At 41.1% G+C, this 19,422-nt stretch overlaps 1 protein-coding gene across 6 annotated transcripts in view; it reads right to left on the bottom strand.

Moving 5' to 3' along the window:
* Positions 1–19,422, bottom strand: part of LOC131035073 (uncharacterized) — a 220,322-nt gene that overhangs the window by 74,813 nt on the left and 126,087 nt on the right. For all 6 annotated transcript variants that reach the window (XM_057966693.2, XM_057966695.2, XM_057966696.2 and 3 more), the window contains 2 exons: positions 2,771–2,897; positions 2,305–2,420 (listed from right to left, as the gene is read on the bottom strand). In XM_057966693.2, the coding sequence (XP_057822676.1) occupies positions 2,305–2,420; positions 2,771–2,897 (243 nt within the window). The remainder of the gene's footprint in view (positions 1–2,304; positions 2,421–2,770; positions 2,898–19,422) is intronic.

The following is a 19,422-nucleotide window of genomic DNA, read 5'->3' as shown; positions in this document are numbered from 1 at the left end:
CGGGGAAGCTTTATTCAAGAGAGGATAAGGTACCTTTAGGTATTTTATTCTGTGTTTGGTCGTGTACAAAAGACACATCAACAGGACCCACAAAAAAAGAATATTATTTTTTTAATTTTTGAGTGTTTTCTAATTTTAAAATTGTTGCTTTTCAAAGGTGATAGCTAGGCATCCCCAGGACGGTCGAGGGACATCAAAGATTTCCTCATTTGTCTCGGGGACAGTCAATCGTACCCTACTATCTTCTATTGTGTCCCCGCATTTTGGGGATATTTCCTATGTTTTCTCCATTTTGGGGGGCGACTTGTGGACCTCCACTAGGCATCCCCCATCCTTGAAATGCCCCAAAAATGGGGACACCCCTAAAAAAGCCGCAAATGCGTCCTTGGGTTTCCTTGACTAAAATAGGTCCATAAAAGGAAGGAAAAGGTAAATTATTAGGGCATCCTACGGACTCTAACAAAATAACACATTTCTCTTGCTCAGCACAAAGAGATTTAAATATTAAAGATCTCAAACTGCTAATTGCTTTTAATCAGATGCCTTATATAGAAGATACAGATGGCCTAATCTGTAATATATGGAGTCATAGATTCCTCAAAGCATGGATGAGTTACAGTCAAGCAAATGACTTGAAGCGTTATACATATTTGTACTATCACTCCTTCCTGGCTTATAGACTAGTTATCTCAACCTATAAAAAGCCTCATATGCGGGATTGATCTTCTTCTCCTTGTTTGATTCCTAGGGATTCTATGCTGACTGATGGATCACTTGTAATTAATTACATGTATTTTTATGAAAGAAACTTATATTGACTTATATACTGACAACCAGCTTGATTTAAGCTTATGCTTGGCCCACGACAACTTAACGATTTATAGTACTTTGTAAAGCATTAAGCAATTGTACAAAATTTTATAGGTCCTAGTTCAAACCTAGGAAAAACAAACAGATAAAAATGAAGTTAGGAATACTAGGTATAATGTAACGCTACACCCATTTTTAGTTATTGTCAAGTTATTTTGGCCTCAAACTAAACACAGAACTACAGATGAATAAATCTGATCTTTATTAAGTTCAGACGACAAACTTCATTATTTGAGATAAGTTTCCTATATGCTCGATAGAAAATTAGGAGACCCAGAATTTTTGCATCCTCTCACTTCGTCCCTATGGTTGCAATAGTGTGCTGAAGGCAATATAGTTGCAGCAAATTGTGAGTTCCCTCAAGAATTACAGTTTTCATTGTGGTGTAACTCTTGTAACTTGCTGTGTCTATCGGAAAACCTGGCTCTTAATAATTCATATAATTTTCCTTGAGCAGATGGCTTAACAGTGTATTTGATTGTTAGATAGGTTGGTATAGATATATTGTCTTGTCCAGGGGGTGTAGAAAATGAAATGAGTTTGTGAGAACGTTATGAGATGAGTGCAAAATGTCTCCCTTCCAAGATCAAGACCAATGGATGAATGAAAACAAAAGGACCAGTACTGTGACCTGTTTACAGAAAATACATGGGAAAAATTAGCTGCAGTGATCATGGTTAGAACTTAGTGTATCTATCTGAATAGACTATGTTCATGATTCAAAACGAGTTTGTTCAAATGATTTCAGCTAGCTGGTGGGGCAGATGTTAACCTTTAAATATATCCCTGGTAAGTATTGTTTGTTTGTCTTGAAGAAATATGATACATGCTTTTTTATTTTGTCTATGTTAACAACTTAAAGAAATTCCCAGTCTTAGTCTGCCGTACATGGGTTGCTTAAGCAGGTTCAAAGAAGGTACTGACAAAATTTTGTATTGATAAGTACTCAAGGTGCCCTGTGATTAGTTAGCTAACTAGAGGGTGGGTGGTTGTCCACCAACCATCGTGTTCCTTTGCATGCAAACCATGTTTGTTTTCTATGTCGAAGCCTTTTTAATTTTAGTCACCATGGTTACAGTAGAAAGGGAATTATACAAGACATCCCAAAAGAATCATCTCACATCCAGAAGTCTTTTTAATGCCTATACATGTATTTTTTCACTGGGTAATATAAAGATCATTGTGAGTATATTTGTTATACATGGAACACATTTTTTGTATCTGCTATGCTACATTCAATTTATTATTTAGTTTGCACACTCATATTTATATAATTAAAAATTCAAATTGGAGTTTTTCCCAAAAATATGCAAGGGACAGAACTTTCCAGTGAGCTTTATTGCGCCTGTAAAAGCGCAAAGCTACACTTCTAAATGCAAGTAGCTACAAGAAAAACTTAGTCTAAATCAGTTGCCTCTATAGAAATGCCATTACCTTGATTATAACACAAATTTCCACCTTCATATGCCAAACTGTCCCAATATTCACCAATAGAAAAAGCAGGATTTGATGCCTCAATGTATTCTTTAACATAGCCACCCCAAAAACCTCTGCCAATAAAATATGATTTTGTTTTCCATAAGAACAAGCTTAGAGACTGTTTTCTTTGAAGAAAATAAAAATAGTAGTATTTGATAAAGTAAACTTAAAATCAGGACTAGGAACCCAAAAGAATAAGCAATGAAATGGATTTGGCAATTTTACAATGTTAAGCAAATCTCTAACTTTAGAAAACATTTCCATGGCAGTGGATGCATGTCTGTAATAGAAAACTGCACTAAGGTATGTTCTTTGCAGAGAGTATGTTATTAAGTCAAAGATACTTGAGTGGGAACAAATCACACCCAGTGATATTTTCTGGGATCCAAGTAATATATGTGAAGCTTCAGACAAGAAATACCTGGCAAAATCAAGACGCCAGCCATCAAAACCAATATCAGTCCGCAACCAATTTAACCACTCTTTGATGTCTTTCCGTACAAAATCCTGAGAGTGGTCAATATTTGGTGCTGCGTGAAAGAAATCACCTGTAATATGCATTTAAGACTTCAATTCCAGAGACTGGATAAACAACTGACAAAAATTTTAAAGGGCATGTAAATTAGCAATATGTCATGAAGAAATTGGCTCAAGAAGCTACTTAGGAACATAAGCTTTTTTCTACTCCATTGAACCAACTTTTCTGCATTTGTATAAAACAAAATTAGAGATTTGGATAAACATTGATCACAGGGGAGGAAATACATATGCTTAACACCTGTCCAACCAGAACTGTGCCTATTCAAAGGAAAAAAATGTGAAAAAATTGCATTACAGCATTTCTTGCAAAATTTGTTTATGAAATCAGAAAAAAGCTGCAAAATGTAAATAGAATGCTTGAAATAGAAAATAATGGTAGTATCTCCAAACACAATGCACCTGCAAGTCAGTATAGCAATGCTATGTAATCTTAGCCAAAACCTAAAATCAGGAGAATGAAAGATACGTCGTAGATGTACGTTGTTGTCTCCACTACTGTCTTGAAGTTAATCCCCAATGTAGCCAAGTCAGTGCAATTTTAAACTAACAAGCATGTAATCTTAAATGACTTCTCCACAGAAGAACAGAAATAAATGCTAACAAACAAGATTATCCCAACACATTACAGGCATCATCAAGAGCATTATATGTATAAATCTATAAGATGACCAATGACCTAACACATCTCTTAGACTTGTTCAATGTTTCTATAGTAGACAAGAGATTGTTCGGCAGTGAGCTCTCAAAAGAAAAAATGTTCCCCTTGCTGCCTTTACATGATGCAACAAGGTACTGTCTCTTTTTTATCCAAATATTTGTGTCATCAGAATTGTGATGGCCCCATTCTTTGGGGGATATGAAATAACCCCAAAAATAATGGAACAAGAGCAGTGCCTTGTACAGATGTTGCTTTATTCAAGCAGGTTCTGAAGCATGTTTGTTACAGACTACATTCCTTGTACCTAGAAACACATATTGTGGAAAACAACAAAAATATAGATATACAGATACTTAGATGGACTTAATGTGCACTACATTCTACTCAAGCATATGCGTAAAGATACAGAAAAGGTCCTATAGAGCACCAAAGGTAAGGACTACAGCTTGACCTCGATTAGGATCACTGCTTTATGCTTTAACAAACATTGTCATATCACTTCTATATACAAAAACAATTTATCTTATGGTTAAGAATACTCTTTGCTTAAAGTTAAATATGAGATACCAGAACGATCCCTAAGATGAGAGCTCGCAGTGGATACCAAAAGATAGTCATGGCTAGAGGATGTAAAAAGCTATTCAAGGCCTAGACAGTCAATCTATAGTATTGTTTAATATTTGTAAGTTCCATAATTATAGGACTTGGCAAGTGTCAAACCAGTTGCACCCAAATGAGGCCAATAGACTCACGACCAAGGTACCTAACAAGTTTGACCACACTCACCAAACCTAGCAAGTCTCCTCTTTAAAACTCGGCCATCAATCACACTAAGCCATAAAAATCAAAAGTGCACCACTTCGCCAGGTAAAACTTCTGTTTTGTGTATGAACAAAAATTTGAAGATGAAAAGCAAGCTTGTCTTATGCAAGATAGCTATAGATCTACACTTTTAAAAAATTGTAGAATGTGTTGGGATTCAATCTCATAGTGTCAAAAAAAATTCATTCAATCCCTATTTGTTGTCCACTTAAGCTTACTTTTGCCCTTACTTTATAACCAATCTAAGAAATTGTGTATGGGTTTTCGCTCGTGTTTTGCCTAAGTATGGACCTTGTAGATGGCAAAGCTGCCACTAATAAATAAATAATGTTTTGGGTTATATTTTGTTAGTACTTGGTAGTGCAATCAGTTGTTCCTGAGAAGTTGTGTCATTTGTCGACAGTTGGCAGTCTTAACCAACCACCAAGCACTATATATGTTGGGAGTATTGTATCAGGAAACATTCTAAGGATGATCGTACAAACATTACACCTGATAATAAAGGAATATCATTATGCCATATAGTGTTTTGAATATTGATTGCTATCATTTCTGTAATGTTATGCATTTCATTTACTTTGTATAAATTGAAACCATTCAATTCGGGAGTAAACATTTTGGCGCTGTTGCTAGTTCGAACCTAGAGATCTGAGAGTATCTGAGAGTGGTGACGGGCATGGCGGAGTAATGGGCCGATCATTTGAACAAGAAGAATTAGTAATGGAAAGTAACGAGGAAGAAACACCAAAAGATCAATTGACGCAAGACTTGGAAAATTTGTGGGAAGTTTCAGTCAATCAATACGTGCAAAGGGAAGCTCAGGAGAGAGCAATCCCTGAAAACACGGTACACGACGAACTCTCAATAAACCATGCGGTCTTTGATCTTGTCGAGATAATTCCAAAGCTGTTGGCACGAAATTTGATTGAATTACAAGACCAACGGAAGGAAAGGAACCAAGACCAACATCGGCAGCAAATACTGCAACGATACAAAGAAAGGACCCATAGGGAGGAATAAGAGGAGGATACTAGCAGACACCATATCCCTGACAATTAATGCCCCTACGACCAAATAAGTCTCAATGTACCAGAGACACTCAAGAGGAGGGTGGAGATGAGTAAGGAGATCCCTCTGCCTAATAGAACAATGTGGGAGGAGACGGTGATTACGAGGAATCATCGAAGGTTCGGAGAGTCCAGCAAGAAGTAGGAGTCGGAGTATCAACTGAAGCAATAGTTGGGAGAGAGAAAGATCATGTACCTGGAGTGAGTTGGAAGAGGTTGCCAGAAACCTACCACTCCCGAACGATGAAGCGAAGATCTTGCCGACTAGGCAAGTAACCAAACCATACACTCTGCTTCAAGTGAAGACTCCAAATCTACAGATAGTACTAGTACCAGCAGCTCGTTCGTACAGTGGGTACATGACGAAGGGGAAGAAAGGAACCTACAGACCGAAGTTGTTGAACATTTTGAAACAAACTTGCACTGTATTGAGAACGTGTCCCTCGCAGAGGAATCGAGAATAGGGGGCCTGAGCCAAAGACTCTTGGGAGGAGAGTATAGAAACAAAGAAGGTGACCAAAGTGTAGAAGACTTAGAAGGTTGACATATAGAGAGCTCGCATGTGGCTAAGAGTGCAAGAGAGGCACAAGAACACAAACGGGAGAAAGAGGTCCAATCTGGTCAAATACACATGGTACCTTCTAAGTGAAAACAATGTTGAACACCTAGGAGAAGTAGAAACTCCCTAAATTCACAGGGGATGAATTGGAGGATCCCGTATGCCATTGCAAGACTTTTATGACAATATGGGAGGTGAATGGTCATGATGACCATGATTGCTGGTTGAAAGCATTTCCGGCCACCCTACGAGAAATTGCCATTGACTGGTATACAGACCTAGCAATTCAATACAAAGAATCATGGAGCGAACTAAAGAAAGCATTTCCAAAAGAGTTTAAACTGCTGAGAGATAACAATGAAATTGTTGCAGAGATCAACAACACTAGGCAAGGAAAAAACGAGAACGTACGAGCATACAATCGTAAACTCAAAGAATTGTTGAATAAGATGGGGAACCAACCAGACGATGGTTGAAGAAACGATGGTTTGTGGAAGGATTGGTTCCCTCCTTGAGGAATAAAATGAAAGTAGTACCCCCGTCTTCGTACACTAACGCTTACAATCGGGCCATGGACATAGAGAGTGAGAATAAGACATCGCATAGAAAGAAGATTAGTGACGATGGTAGTACAAGACAAAGCAGTGACAAAGAATCTAAAACTGTACAGGCCCTACAGAGGGATACGTTGCGGATGATGGAGGTAAAGATAGAGAATGATGGTGGTAAGGATAGTAAAGAATTGTGGTGCACCGACTTTAAAGTAGAAGGTCACACGAAAGCTACTTGCCCTAAGAAGTCATTCTACGACATCTGTCAAGTATTGGGACAATCCATCAAAGAATGCCCATACAACCTGAAGACAAGAAGCACACAAGTGCTCTTTGCCCAAGGGGAACAAGTAACCCCTCCGACCACACCTCTGAAACCACTTGCCAACTCTAATGCCTCTCCTAGAGGGTATCAAAATAACAGGTGAGGGAATAACGATAGTAACAACACACCACAGAGGAGAATACAGTGCGATACGAAGAGTAGACCCATGATCCAGTGTCGGAATTGCAATGAATGGGGTCACTTCGTGCGAGATTGTCAGAATGGCCAAAGTAACAATGCAAGGTTTCTATGCAAATGGTGTGGACCCAAAAACCACGAAGACACCCGATTGCCCAAAACAAAAAGGGGTAAACATGTTGGCCATGGAAGAGCAGGATGAGGTAGTATTGGCAATCACTAAACTTCAAACCAAGAAGGCCATATACCCCGACCCCCATACGAAAAGGAGAGACTCCGGGAAGCAAAGGTTGACATAGAATAGGCGATGGCAGAGGAAAGACGAGCCTCAAATCAAGCCGTTAGCACTCCACTGCGGTCGGAGTTGGAAAAGAACATTATAAGACGAGTGTTGCAAACGATGATATCTGTGCAAATATCAAACCTTCTACAAACCATGCCACAGTTGAAAGTGGCCATCACCAATACAATCAGTGATGACACAGTCAACCAAGCACAGTGCAAGCCACCAAAGGAACCAACGGTGAAGCCACCTGGTGACTCGACCATTGACCCCATGTTGTTCACAATAGGTATCAGGAGGAAGTCGACCATTGTCGAGATGGAGATAATGGGAATGAAGCTCATGAACACCAACATCGATGGAGGCTCGGGCGTAAAAGTGTTGTCAGAAGAGACATGGAAGGGACTGAGCAAGCCAACACTCTGGCCAAAAACCTTCCATCTAGTAGGGGTTGACCAACATAACATCAAACCACTCAGGACACTAATGGCATAAAAGGTCACAACTGGCACGCAACATTTTTTATTGGACTTTGTCGTCATCCCGTAATAAAAGAATACCTCGGACGCCCTCCTTGGAAGGGGCTGGCTAATCACCGCCAAGGCAAACCACAACTGGAAGAAAAATACGCTCTCCATCGAGAGTGATGGGAGGAAATATGTCATCGACCTTCAGAACTAGGCGGTGAGCCAGGGGCTGGCATTAGACTCAAAATCTGAAGGCAGAGATTTCAGGTTGGAGGAAGGAAGTACAATGGAGCCCAATGACAAAGGGGTGCTAGAACTCGGACACTGCTCGAAGGACGAGACAAGCTCTCTCAATGGGTTGTTTCATTGGAAGATGGAAGACTATGAAGTTTTTGACCCCGAGTTCAACATGCTTGAAATCGAAGAGATTGAAGAAGTTGGTATGGAGAATGGCACTTTCCCCCCAGAGTATGGAGAGTACAAAAAGGGAGTGGTGAGAGTAGATACACTTGCTCACTAGTTCGAGAGGGATAAAATGAAAGTATGAGGAACCGAACATAAAGAAAGTCAACTTGGGGAAAGAAGACAACCCGAAGATGATATTGGTAGGGGATGACTGGAACCCCATACTCAAGGCAGCAACATTTAGAATCTTCATGGAGTACAAAGATGGACGTACAAGGATCTCAAAGGGATACCTCCAAAGATGTGCGTACACAAGATCCCCCTTCTACCAAGTCCACAACCCATACGGAAGAGATTGTGCAAAATGAACGAAAACTACACAATGAAAGTGCAGGAGGAGATCGAGAAGATGTGTGAAGCTAGTATCATTTTCAAAGTAGAAATGAGTGAGTGGGTCTCACCGATTGTTATATCCTTGAAAAAGGAAGTAAATCGAATTCGGATTTGTGTGGACTTTAGGTGTCTTAACGCAGTCACAATCAAAGACCCCTTCTCAATCTCATTTATCGATAGCCTACTAGAGGAGGTGGCAAGACATGAGATGTATTTGTTCATGGATGAGTTCTTAGGATATAGCCAGATCAACATCACAAAGGAGGAAAAACTGAAGTCCATGTTCACAATAGATGGGGTGTATGCATACAAAAGAATGCCATTCGACCTATGTAACGCCCACGCCACCTTGCAGCAAATAATTTTGCACATATTTGACAAGATGTCCGTAGGGAATTTCAAGGCTTTCTTAGATGATTGGTCCATCTACAGCGGACAAGAGGCCCACCTCACCGCACTAAGGGAATGTATGGAGCAATTCCAAAGGGCACGGTTGGCTCTAAATCTGAAAAAGTGTTGGTTCATGGTACCACAAGGGAAATTACTCGGCCATATAGTATGTAGGGAAGGACTGAAGACAGACCCGAACAAGGTAGAGTTCATCGTTGAGATGGAGAGCCAGAAGATGTGATAGGAGTAAAACCCTTCCTCGGACACATGTGTTACTATCGAAGTTTCATTAAGAACTTCGTACAAATCTTATATGCGTTGGATAGACTAACAATAAAGGGTGAACCATTTGTATGTGGAGAAGAACAAGAGGAGGCATTCAAGAAACTCAAGTCCAAATTGGTGAGTGTGCCTATTTTGGCGTACCTCAACTAGGATAAGGAATTCCACGTACACGTGGATGCTTCCAACTATGCTATTGGTGCTACACTGGCACAAGTGGGCACATAGTGACTGGACCACACTATTTTCTTTCCCAACTACTTACTCTCCAAGGTTGAACGAAACTACAATACGACGGAGAGAGAGGCACTCGGCATGGTGTACTCCATATAGAAGTTTCGTCACTACCTGCTCACAACACCCTTCACGTTTTACATGGACCACCAAGTGCTGATGTACCTAGTCAACAAGCCAATTATTCAAGGGTGAGCAGGTGGCTGCTCCTATTGTAGGAGTTCACCTTCACCATCATTGTATGGCCTGGAAGAGACACATCATCGCGGATCGATTATCAAGGATTAAGTCCAAAGAGCCTCTCGAGGGGGTGAATGAAGATTTTATTGATGCCCACCTCTTTCAGATTGTTGCATTGCCACCCTAGTATGGGAATATCAGAGAATACTTGTCCACCTCTACATTTCCATAGGACATGTCGTTGAGTGAACGGAGGAAGCTCGCCTTAAAGAGTAAGACATTCCAATTGATCAATGAACTACTGTGCAAGATGGGGCCAGCCCAGGTCCTATAGAAATGCATGATGCAAGAGGAGATCTTGTGAGTACTAAGAGAATCGCGCGAAGGGCTTGCAGGAGGTCACATGAGGTCAGATGCCACCACATTGAAGGTATAGCTGGCAAGACTATGGTGACCAACCCTGCATATAGATGCTCAAGAGTGGGTACTTGGATGTGATGCATGCCAATGAGCTAGTAAGCCATTGAAGCAAGGTTTCATGCCTTTATTCCCTTTATAGCCTCAAGAGTTGTTTGAAGGTTGGGTCAGGACTTCGTCGGGCCACTAAGGGCAAGTCACATGCATCAGTGCAAATACATCATAGTGGCAATGGAGTACCTCACAAAATGGGCAAAGGCAAGGGCACTTCCAAATAACACTGCCATCAATATGACAAGGTTCATTTTTGAACAAATTGTAACACAATTCAGCATTTCGATCCAAATCACAAGTGACCGCGGGGTACACTTTGTGAACCACGTCATCTAGGCCATGACATCAAAATTCAAAATATCCCACAATCTCTCTAGCCCATACTACCCCTGAGCTAATGGTCAGGTCGAATCCATGAATAAAGTCCTAGTATCAATCATATACAAATCCTATGTTGTGGAAGAAGACAACTAGGAAGAGTCCTGCCGCTACTGTGGGTGTACCGTACCACATACAAAGTGACTACGAGACACTCCGTTCCAGCTCATGTACAGGCAAGAGGTAGTGGTTCCAGCAGATACACTATACCGAGTCTACGGGTTGCTGTAAAGAATTGTCTTGGGGATGCCAAGAGCCTAGCAGAACGCCTCCTCAATCTCAATAAATTGGATGAGCAACAAATGATGGCATACTGGGCGATAGAGGTTGCCCAACAATGACAAAAATTCTAGTACAACAAACACCTCTGACGGATGAACTTCCGATCGAGACAATTAGTCCTAAAATATAACGGTCACAACAAACTCAAACCAGGAAAGTTTCAAGTTCGTTGGTTGGAGCCCTATAAAATAAGGGAGGTTGGCCAGAACAAGGCCATAAGACTTGACAACCCTCTTCGAGACCCAGTAAATGGCTCCAAGCTCAAGATCTACAAGGAAAAGGAACCTACCATTGGAGTAAACATGCTAGGATACGCTACCGGAGGTGACTAGACAATGGGAAGGAGTGAAGCACTCGAAGAAGACTCGGTGATCAAGGAGCAATCGTACAAACCTAATGAGGATTGGGCCAACCTTGTGACCTTTCTTGAAGAACGGTTGGCGAGAAAATATGTAGATGGCATTGTTGTTCTACGTATCCACAAACACCTCTTCAATGCCTTGTTCGAAACACCTACATTGTGGGTGCGGTTGAATGGGTACTGGAAATGGAAGGTATCGTATGAAGGGCAGCGTAGGGGCTACATAGCATACGACATAGACGAGGAAGCAAAAGGAAGAACAAGTGGCCAAGGGGGAGATCAGAGAAGAGGACCTAGAGGAAGAAATCGATTTGGAGCACGGTGCCACCCTTGGCCCATGCCTGAAGATGGTAGTGAAGGCGGATGAATTATTTGTCGCAAAGAGGGATGGTCACAATGAGTACATTAAACGTTGCAAAAATGGGGGGAAGGGACCTCCACCCATGCAAATTTCTAACTCTCTATGTAGAGTTATTCCAAACACAACAGGACCACCAACGATTGATAGGGAAGAAGCAACATGGTATCAATAGTATGGCGGGATGTACATAGATGGCAGTTACAAAGGGATGGGGCCAGTACCCCTACTTGACAAGATATTTGATCTTGAATATATTGGAATGTGTTGCAAGGACAAATGTTATAAGACCCACTAGAGACCTGTTGGTGGTGGTATGCATCGAAGGTCAAGATTTGACCTAGTGTCGAACTGAGGGGAACAAAACAAAGGGATGTTGAGGAGAATGAACAATCGAGGAAAACGCAAAAAGGCGACATGGAGAAAATTAAAAGGAAGAGCTATTACAAAGTGGTGAAAAATAGACAATTCAAGGGGAAACGAATGAAGAGGCAAGAAAGGAGAGAGGTAAGCCCAAGTCTTCCAAAAATGGAAAAATTAAAAGGTACGGCTTTCTATAACATCTTTAAAGTCAAAAAGTTAAAAATGAAAAGAACACGAGAAATTTTTTGAGAAAATTTGAAAAATTGGTGGAAAAGAAAATAGAAATTATGAAGTGGAAGGAAAATATGGAGAGAGAAAACATAAAAGATTCTAAAAAAAACAATAAATAAAATACAAAAGGGATTATTTTATAAAAAGTTAATCAGGTATTTATTTCTAACCATAACCCTGAAGCAAGGAGGCCATTATAGATCAGCCCAAACAAGTCACTCAGTCATTCAAACCAAGCAAGGAGAACTTTCCAAAAGATCAATATTCATGAGAGCAAGCAAAGAAGGATAAAATCCATATGGGCTCCAAACAAAACAAACATATCCATATGTCGTGTGGAAAAGGAAGAAATTGCAGCACGGACAACATGCTTACGAACGAAAGCACACTAGAACAAGTTCGTATGGTTATGGAGAAGCCACAGAGGAGGTTGTAGGAAACAAGGCGTATGGACTTCAACCCGTACGTCCAAAGAAGAAAGTAATCTCGTATGGATCACACCGTATGAATTTGAGTAGAGAGGAATGTTGGCTTGATGATGATTGTAATGATTAACTTCATCATATGTTGTCATTGATGAAACACATACACACACATGTTCATATTGTCTACCGGTGTGACTTCAAAGTTGTTTATATTACAACCGGTATACTAGAGGTTTATATCTAACCGGAACATGGTGACAACCGGTATATGCATGGAGACAACCAGTGATTATACATAACTCGGCATCAACATGAAGATCCAGCGGAGATTATCAAAGGAGCATCAAAGGATAAACAGTTTATATGTTTAACTCCAATCGATATTGATTGTTCCAACCGGTATTCATTGATTATGTGATGAGTTATCCTTACCGACAATTCTTGGCGGTATTTTTGTGATGCGTTATAATTGTTTGACCAGATACACTGCACCTAGGTAATTGTGAAATGATTTCTAGAGGCCGACATGAAATCTAAATGTCTATATATTGACATCACAATGAATTATTTTGTATGAGCGAAGGAGATATGTTATGTGCGAAGGCAGAAGTATTAAGTTGCAGAGTATGATGGTAAAGAAGTGTTGAGTGCGCAGAAGAGGATATATACAAGCAAGTTGTGCTACTACTAGATCACACAACCTGTTGTTTTCTAATCATTGCAACAGTCAAATCCCCTAACCGGGTAAGTTCTAACAAGCTTCATTGTACAAATCCTCTAACCAGGTGATCCATTAGTTTGGATTCAGAAATCCTCCACCGAGGTTACTCCTTACAGGGTACTACCTTTTATAGGGTATAGCTTTTAACTAAGCTTTGGGATCTTTAATAAGATTCGCTCATAGCAGAGCACTTTGTAGACCTTAACCGGTCAGTTATCTATTACTGCAGATAGTTAACTTGTGAGTCCCATCTCACCGTGGTTTTTACCTATTTGGGTTTTCCACGTATAAACACTTGTGTTATGGTGGATGTTGTTATATCATTTGGATTGCATGCATATTGTTTAACAAACTTGTTAAGTATTTCTACTGGTCAGTGTTTAAAGTAGTTTTGTTTTTGGTGTCACTGATTCACCCCCCCCCCCCCTCTCAGTGCTTTACAAGTCCATCAAGGAAGTGTCACAATACAAATTCACCCATGCACACAAGATGTGTTGTACAAAGAAGAGGTGTCGTACGAATTTACTTGTATGAAGAAGAGGTTCCATCATACGAATTACCTATACGAAGAGGAGGTGTCGTACGCAAAGGAGGTCGAAGAAGACCATACAAAGGGCAGCAAATAGTACGAGAGGGAGCCGTACCAATCCATATGGAAGAAGTGTAGCACGAAAAAATAGAGACAATCATATGTTGAATTCCATACATTGGAATTCGTGCGTGGGGAACCGTACATGGGAATTGGTATGTTGGAGTTCATGCAGAAGAAGGGAAGGTGTCGTACAGAGAAGGTGGCAGGCACTGAAGGAACCATACACGCAGCCGTACCAAAAATCTCGACATGAAGAGATGGTCAAAATCAGTTATGGGAACCCTAGCAGTTAGGACAGTTATTCCAAATGGGATAAGAGCAAAAAAGACAAAGGCTAGACATAACAATCAACCATGGCGACTGTTGCAAGAAGCAGTAAGAAAAAGACGCAACCAAAAACTCAGAAAAATGAAGTGACAATGGAGAGTCTAACATTCGAGAGTGTAAGCGACATCAATTGTTGCACATGGTGGCAGGAGACTCCAGATGACCACCCCATGAAGACCCACTGCGAAAAGCCGAAGTGGATAAGGCAATTCAGATGCCTATCTTCAACTTGAGGGAGTTTGAGCTTGTTTTGAAAACGTTGGTCGCAGGATATGACTGACATTCCAATCAGTCCATCATAGAATTCCAGGGAAGTCAAGTCGCCGTATCATATGGCCCTGGAGATTTTACAAGGGTATTCAACATTCCATCCAGAGGGCACAAGGTGGCCAAACACTCCAAAAAGAAGGATAAAGAAGAGAAGCAGAACTGGCTAGAATTGGTATCCCGGAGTGATTTGACGGAGAAGCAGTGAGAAAGCCTATGGAGCAGTAGCAATAGCAGAGTGAAGAAGAGCTTCATAGCCACTACAAAAAGCAGATGTATTATGGACCTAGTCAAGAGTTGTCTTATAGGGGCTAGCAGAGCTGAAATATCCCAGACCAATTTTTTCAATTTTTCAATTACAAAAAGTAATGCAACACACATCCGTTAGGGCTAGCACTCAAACCAAAACGATGTGGAATACAACTGTAACCAAGAATGTACACCAGGATCCTGGGTTGGGCAAGGCGTGAGCATATGGTCAGAGGGTCTTAAAGCATTCTGAAAGTAACTCTAACCAAGAATGTGCCCAAAATGGACTAACATATGGTCAAAGGATCTTAGTGCATGCTGAAAGCAACTCTAACCAAGAATGTGCCCAAGATGGACTAACATATGGTCAGAGGATCTTTACAATTACAACTGCTGGAAGGAAAACTCGACACCAAGCATGTGCTTTCAAACCCAGGGTGGGAATGGAGCTACCATATGGCGGAGATGCTAAGAACTTAGAAATGGAATTAAAGCGTGAAATGAAAATGAGAAGAAATGCTGTCAGTACTACTGTTCAGCTTACAATATGATAGTGAATGCTTGCCAAGATCATACGATTAAGACTATACAATGCTGCAACAATATAGAAGACTCTCCTAGGCTTAACAAAAATGATAAGTCCAAGAAATTCTACTCAAGGATCAATCTTAATATTCTGATTTACGACAGACCTGCACTTGAAATGCTTAATCAGCAACACATGGAATCACTAAAATGCTCATTACTCTCTCAATATTAGTCCGAATGACCCAAAACCAAAAGCAATGGCTTCCTATGAAGGACGCGAACAAACCAATACCAAGAAATCAGACATTAACCCAAACGAACCCCAAGGCAATTCCCAGCAGTGACGCCAGGCAAGAATGGCGATTCTTCTCTATAAAATAAAACACTTCATATTAGAATCTGCAAATTTGCACAAAGGAGCGCCCAGCCAAAACAAGAGGAAATATGCAATACCCAGAATGAATATGTTTTTATTTTGAATTATATGAGTGAAACTACGAATCTGCCCTGCTAACCGCGACTCCCAAAAATGAAATGAAATGCAAATAACTGAACTTCCAGCACACATCAAGCTACAATGAAATCCTCACTACAAACTCTCACAACTACACTAAATCACCACTAGTTGCTATCTTTCAAGCAAGAAGCAATGCCAAGGCTAGGAGGCATTCATTCCTCGAAGCAACCCCAATACCATTCCGGCAGAGTAACACTTCAATAGACATCCGATCCCAAAATGAAGGGAAGAGGCCTCCATTTATAAGCTTAACAAGGAATCTCTAGAGGCTTCTAGAAAGTGAGCCCTAATTTCACATTTGAATTTTCCTCCAAGAGATGGCGCCACTTTTTAAAAGCTTTAATTAACCTTTATTTTAATTCACTTCTCTTCATAAAGTTGGCACCCCTTTTCATAAGCAAGATTTTAGACCTTAGGAAATATTAAATCCCTTCCATGATTCGTCCACCCTTGAAGACCACCTTTTAATACAACTTGAAGTGATGAAGCTAGGCCAAGGGGTCAACTTTATAATATAACATTAAAACATAACATTATTTAAATGAAATGAACTTATCTCTCCAAAAACATCCCAAGGCCAAAAGTGACGAAGCCAACTAAACCAACTGAAGAAGAGAACCAACTGTGCCGAAATAATTAGGACCACTACCAGAAATAGAATTTACTAAAAATAGTAAATTCCAAAAAATGCTCGGAACGCAAAGCTGGACATACCACTGTGAAGCCCTCTGAAAACCCAAAAAGAATATGCAATCCAAACTCTAATTCACGAGCAACAACAACCTCCAAAACTGAAAACCCTAATTTAACCCATTGAGTAGCCTACGGGTCTCCAAAATAGGCTATCGGTCAACTGAAACATCACGCCTGACAAGGGGACATTACAAGAGCCTCTGACATTGCAGTGTGGATGATATGGCTGATGAATGGGATCAAGAATGGCGTTGTGTACAACTGGAAACCCTAATTTCACCCATTGAGTAGCCTACGGATCTCCAAAATAGGCTATCAGTCAACTGAAACATCACGCCTGACAAGGGGACATTACAAGAGCCTCCGACATTGCAGTGTGGATGATATGGCTGATGAATGGGATCAAGAATGGCGTTGTGTACAACTGGACGACTATACTCCCTGAACTAATCAAGGAATTTCTAACCCTTGAACACAAAACTTTCTACATGTGCCACCATGCCATCAGGCTCTTCTTGGAGGCACTCTGCACACGAGTACCTACAGATAGATGGGGACGGGTCCAACCTCTCAGCCGAGTGGAACTAAACAAGCCAGTTACGTTTTATTGGGTGCATCTCGACACACTCACGGTCAGAGATGAGCAGGCTCAACCTAGGAAGAAGAGACGGCAAGAGTTGCAGGACAACATAGAGCCAAGTGTCGAGGATGAGGGCGCTGAGGAGGGCAGCCCTAGCAAAGAGGAGAAAGACACTGTGGAAGTTTCATCCATCGAGAGTGAGTGCAGAAAATGCATTTCAAATGGCACTTCATGAGGACGAACAAGAGAATCTGCATTGGAGGATGATGTCGCCGTGAGGGATGATTCAACCAAAGGAGTTGCATAGCGAGGAGTTACCGTAGCATAGCCGAGGGTTAGTACGATGTTGAGAGGTTTAGGAGGTCGTAGTATTACCTTTGCACTAGTGAAGTTGTCCCCAACGAAATGTCTACTTTCGTCTAGTACGGTTTTGTGGATTGCAACGCCGCAGGGGCTACACCACTCTTGTGGCCATTGCATGGCAAACAAAGCCTCCCCATATTGGCATAGTACTAGTTAGGACCACCATACTAGTTGGGAACACAGTACTAGTTGGGAGCACCATACTTGTTGGGAGCACCGTACCAAAAAATACCATGGGTGCACCTACAAAGGATACCGAGATCGATGCTTCATTGATAGTTGGTTGGGTCAGTTGATGTGGCACCAAGTGCACCCCCACCCCCATCACCACGTACAGTAGAAAGCACTTGCCTGATAAACAAGTTACAACAAGCGGGAGGAAGGATAGAGCATCTAGAGATAGAACCAAATATTGACCAGGCAGTGGAGCACAACAGAGAGGAAGAACCACTCACTGAGAAGGATAAAGTGGTTATAGAAATTGCGGAGAGTACACATCTTGGGGAGACTGAGATGGTGACTGAATCCAGTATGAGGGAGGAAAGCCACATTCAGATTTCAAAACCCGACCCATAGGATGCTCTCGAGTCCATTTAGAGATTTCTCATAGAGTTGGATGGCATTACTTCGGTCACCCGAGAGGTCGCAAAATTGGTGAGGCAGGTGGATATTAGTGTTGTACCGAAGGCTGAGAGGCTTCTTGCCTTCATGAGGGGTGGTTGTAAGAAAAATTTGCACAATGCTTGGCGCACCATGGTTGGCCAGCCATGGAGACAGCAAACATGATTTAGACTTGGCATCAAGCTCATACTGTGGAGGGTCAGGGCAGCATATTATCCACCTTGCATGGCATGGAAAGCTCATTCAGGGACATATTTTATTAGATGTAGAAGTCAACACACTAGGCCAGAGAGGTTGAGGCAAGGAGAGTAGCTACAGTGGAGAAGGTAGCAGTTGTAGGAGAGTTGGCACTCCAAAAGAAACCCATGTTGAGCAGGAGCTAAGAGTGGCCCTTGAGGAGGAAGTGGAGCATCAAAAAGCAACCGTGGCAGGCCAGGACACCAAGCTGACCGAGTTGGAGGAACGTCTTGCAACAGCAACTGCACAACTGGAGCGAAAGGAGAAGGATGTCATGGAGGCTGTGTATATGGTCAAGACTGCACAGGAACGTCAGCTTGTAGCGGAGCGAGATCTGCGGCTATGAACGGAGCAAGTGCAGCAGCAGCTCTCAACCTCTTCGCTCACTCCAAGGACGTCCTCTCACCCTCCTAATTCTCAGTGATTTTGTAGAGTCAAGCCCCATTTTGTTTTTTGTCTTTTGGAAGATGACTTCTTTTTGGGGGGGCTAATGTAGATGGCAGTGTAATTAGTTGTTCCTGAGAGATTGTGTCAGTTGCTGACAGTCGGCAGTCTTAACCAACCGCCTGGCACTATATATGTTGGGAGTATTGTATTGGGAAACATTCTATGGATGATTGTACAGACATTACACCTGATAATAAAGGAATATCATTCAGCTATATAGTGTGTTGAATATTGATTGCTATCATTTCTGTTATGTTATGTATTTTGTCTACTCTGTATAAATTGAAACCATTCCATTCGGGAGTTAAAAAACCTCTATAAACACTGTTCATGTAAAAAATCTGCTTAAGTCTGTGAAATTTCTAGGTCTGAGATGTTTTATGGTTGTTTTCTATGTTCTAGTTGCAGATTTTCAGAGCTTCCCTTGATGTCATGCCATTTGCCTGCTCCCTGATATCTCAACCAAATGCCTTACAAAATTTTATCATTAAAGCATCAGACTTGAGTTTACTGTAAGAGGCCACCCTATTTGGTACAAATTCTTTTTGCAGTGCTCTTCTTCCCAACTGAGTAAGGTTGCTAAACAGTTATACATGAATGAATGAACAGGGTGATCCTGTTATTGTTTTCAGTTTGTAAAAAAGGTCTGATTTTGTTTTGAATGTAATAGCTCTCTCAACTTGATAAAACTTGTGGTTATATCCTGCTGACCATTATACTACTATGCTTGTCAAACTGATTACAATACTTTGCAATAATTTTGGAAAC

This window comes from Cryptomeria japonica, chromosome 3, assembly GCF_030272615.1.
Source record: "Cryptomeria japonica chromosome 3, Sugi_1.0, whole genome shotgun sequence".
Taxonomy (NCBI): Eukaryota; Viridiplantae; Streptophyta; class Pinopsida; order Cupressales; family Cupressaceae; genus Cryptomeria; species Cryptomeria japonica.
This window is presented reverse-complemented; position numbering and strand designations above follow the sequence as displayed.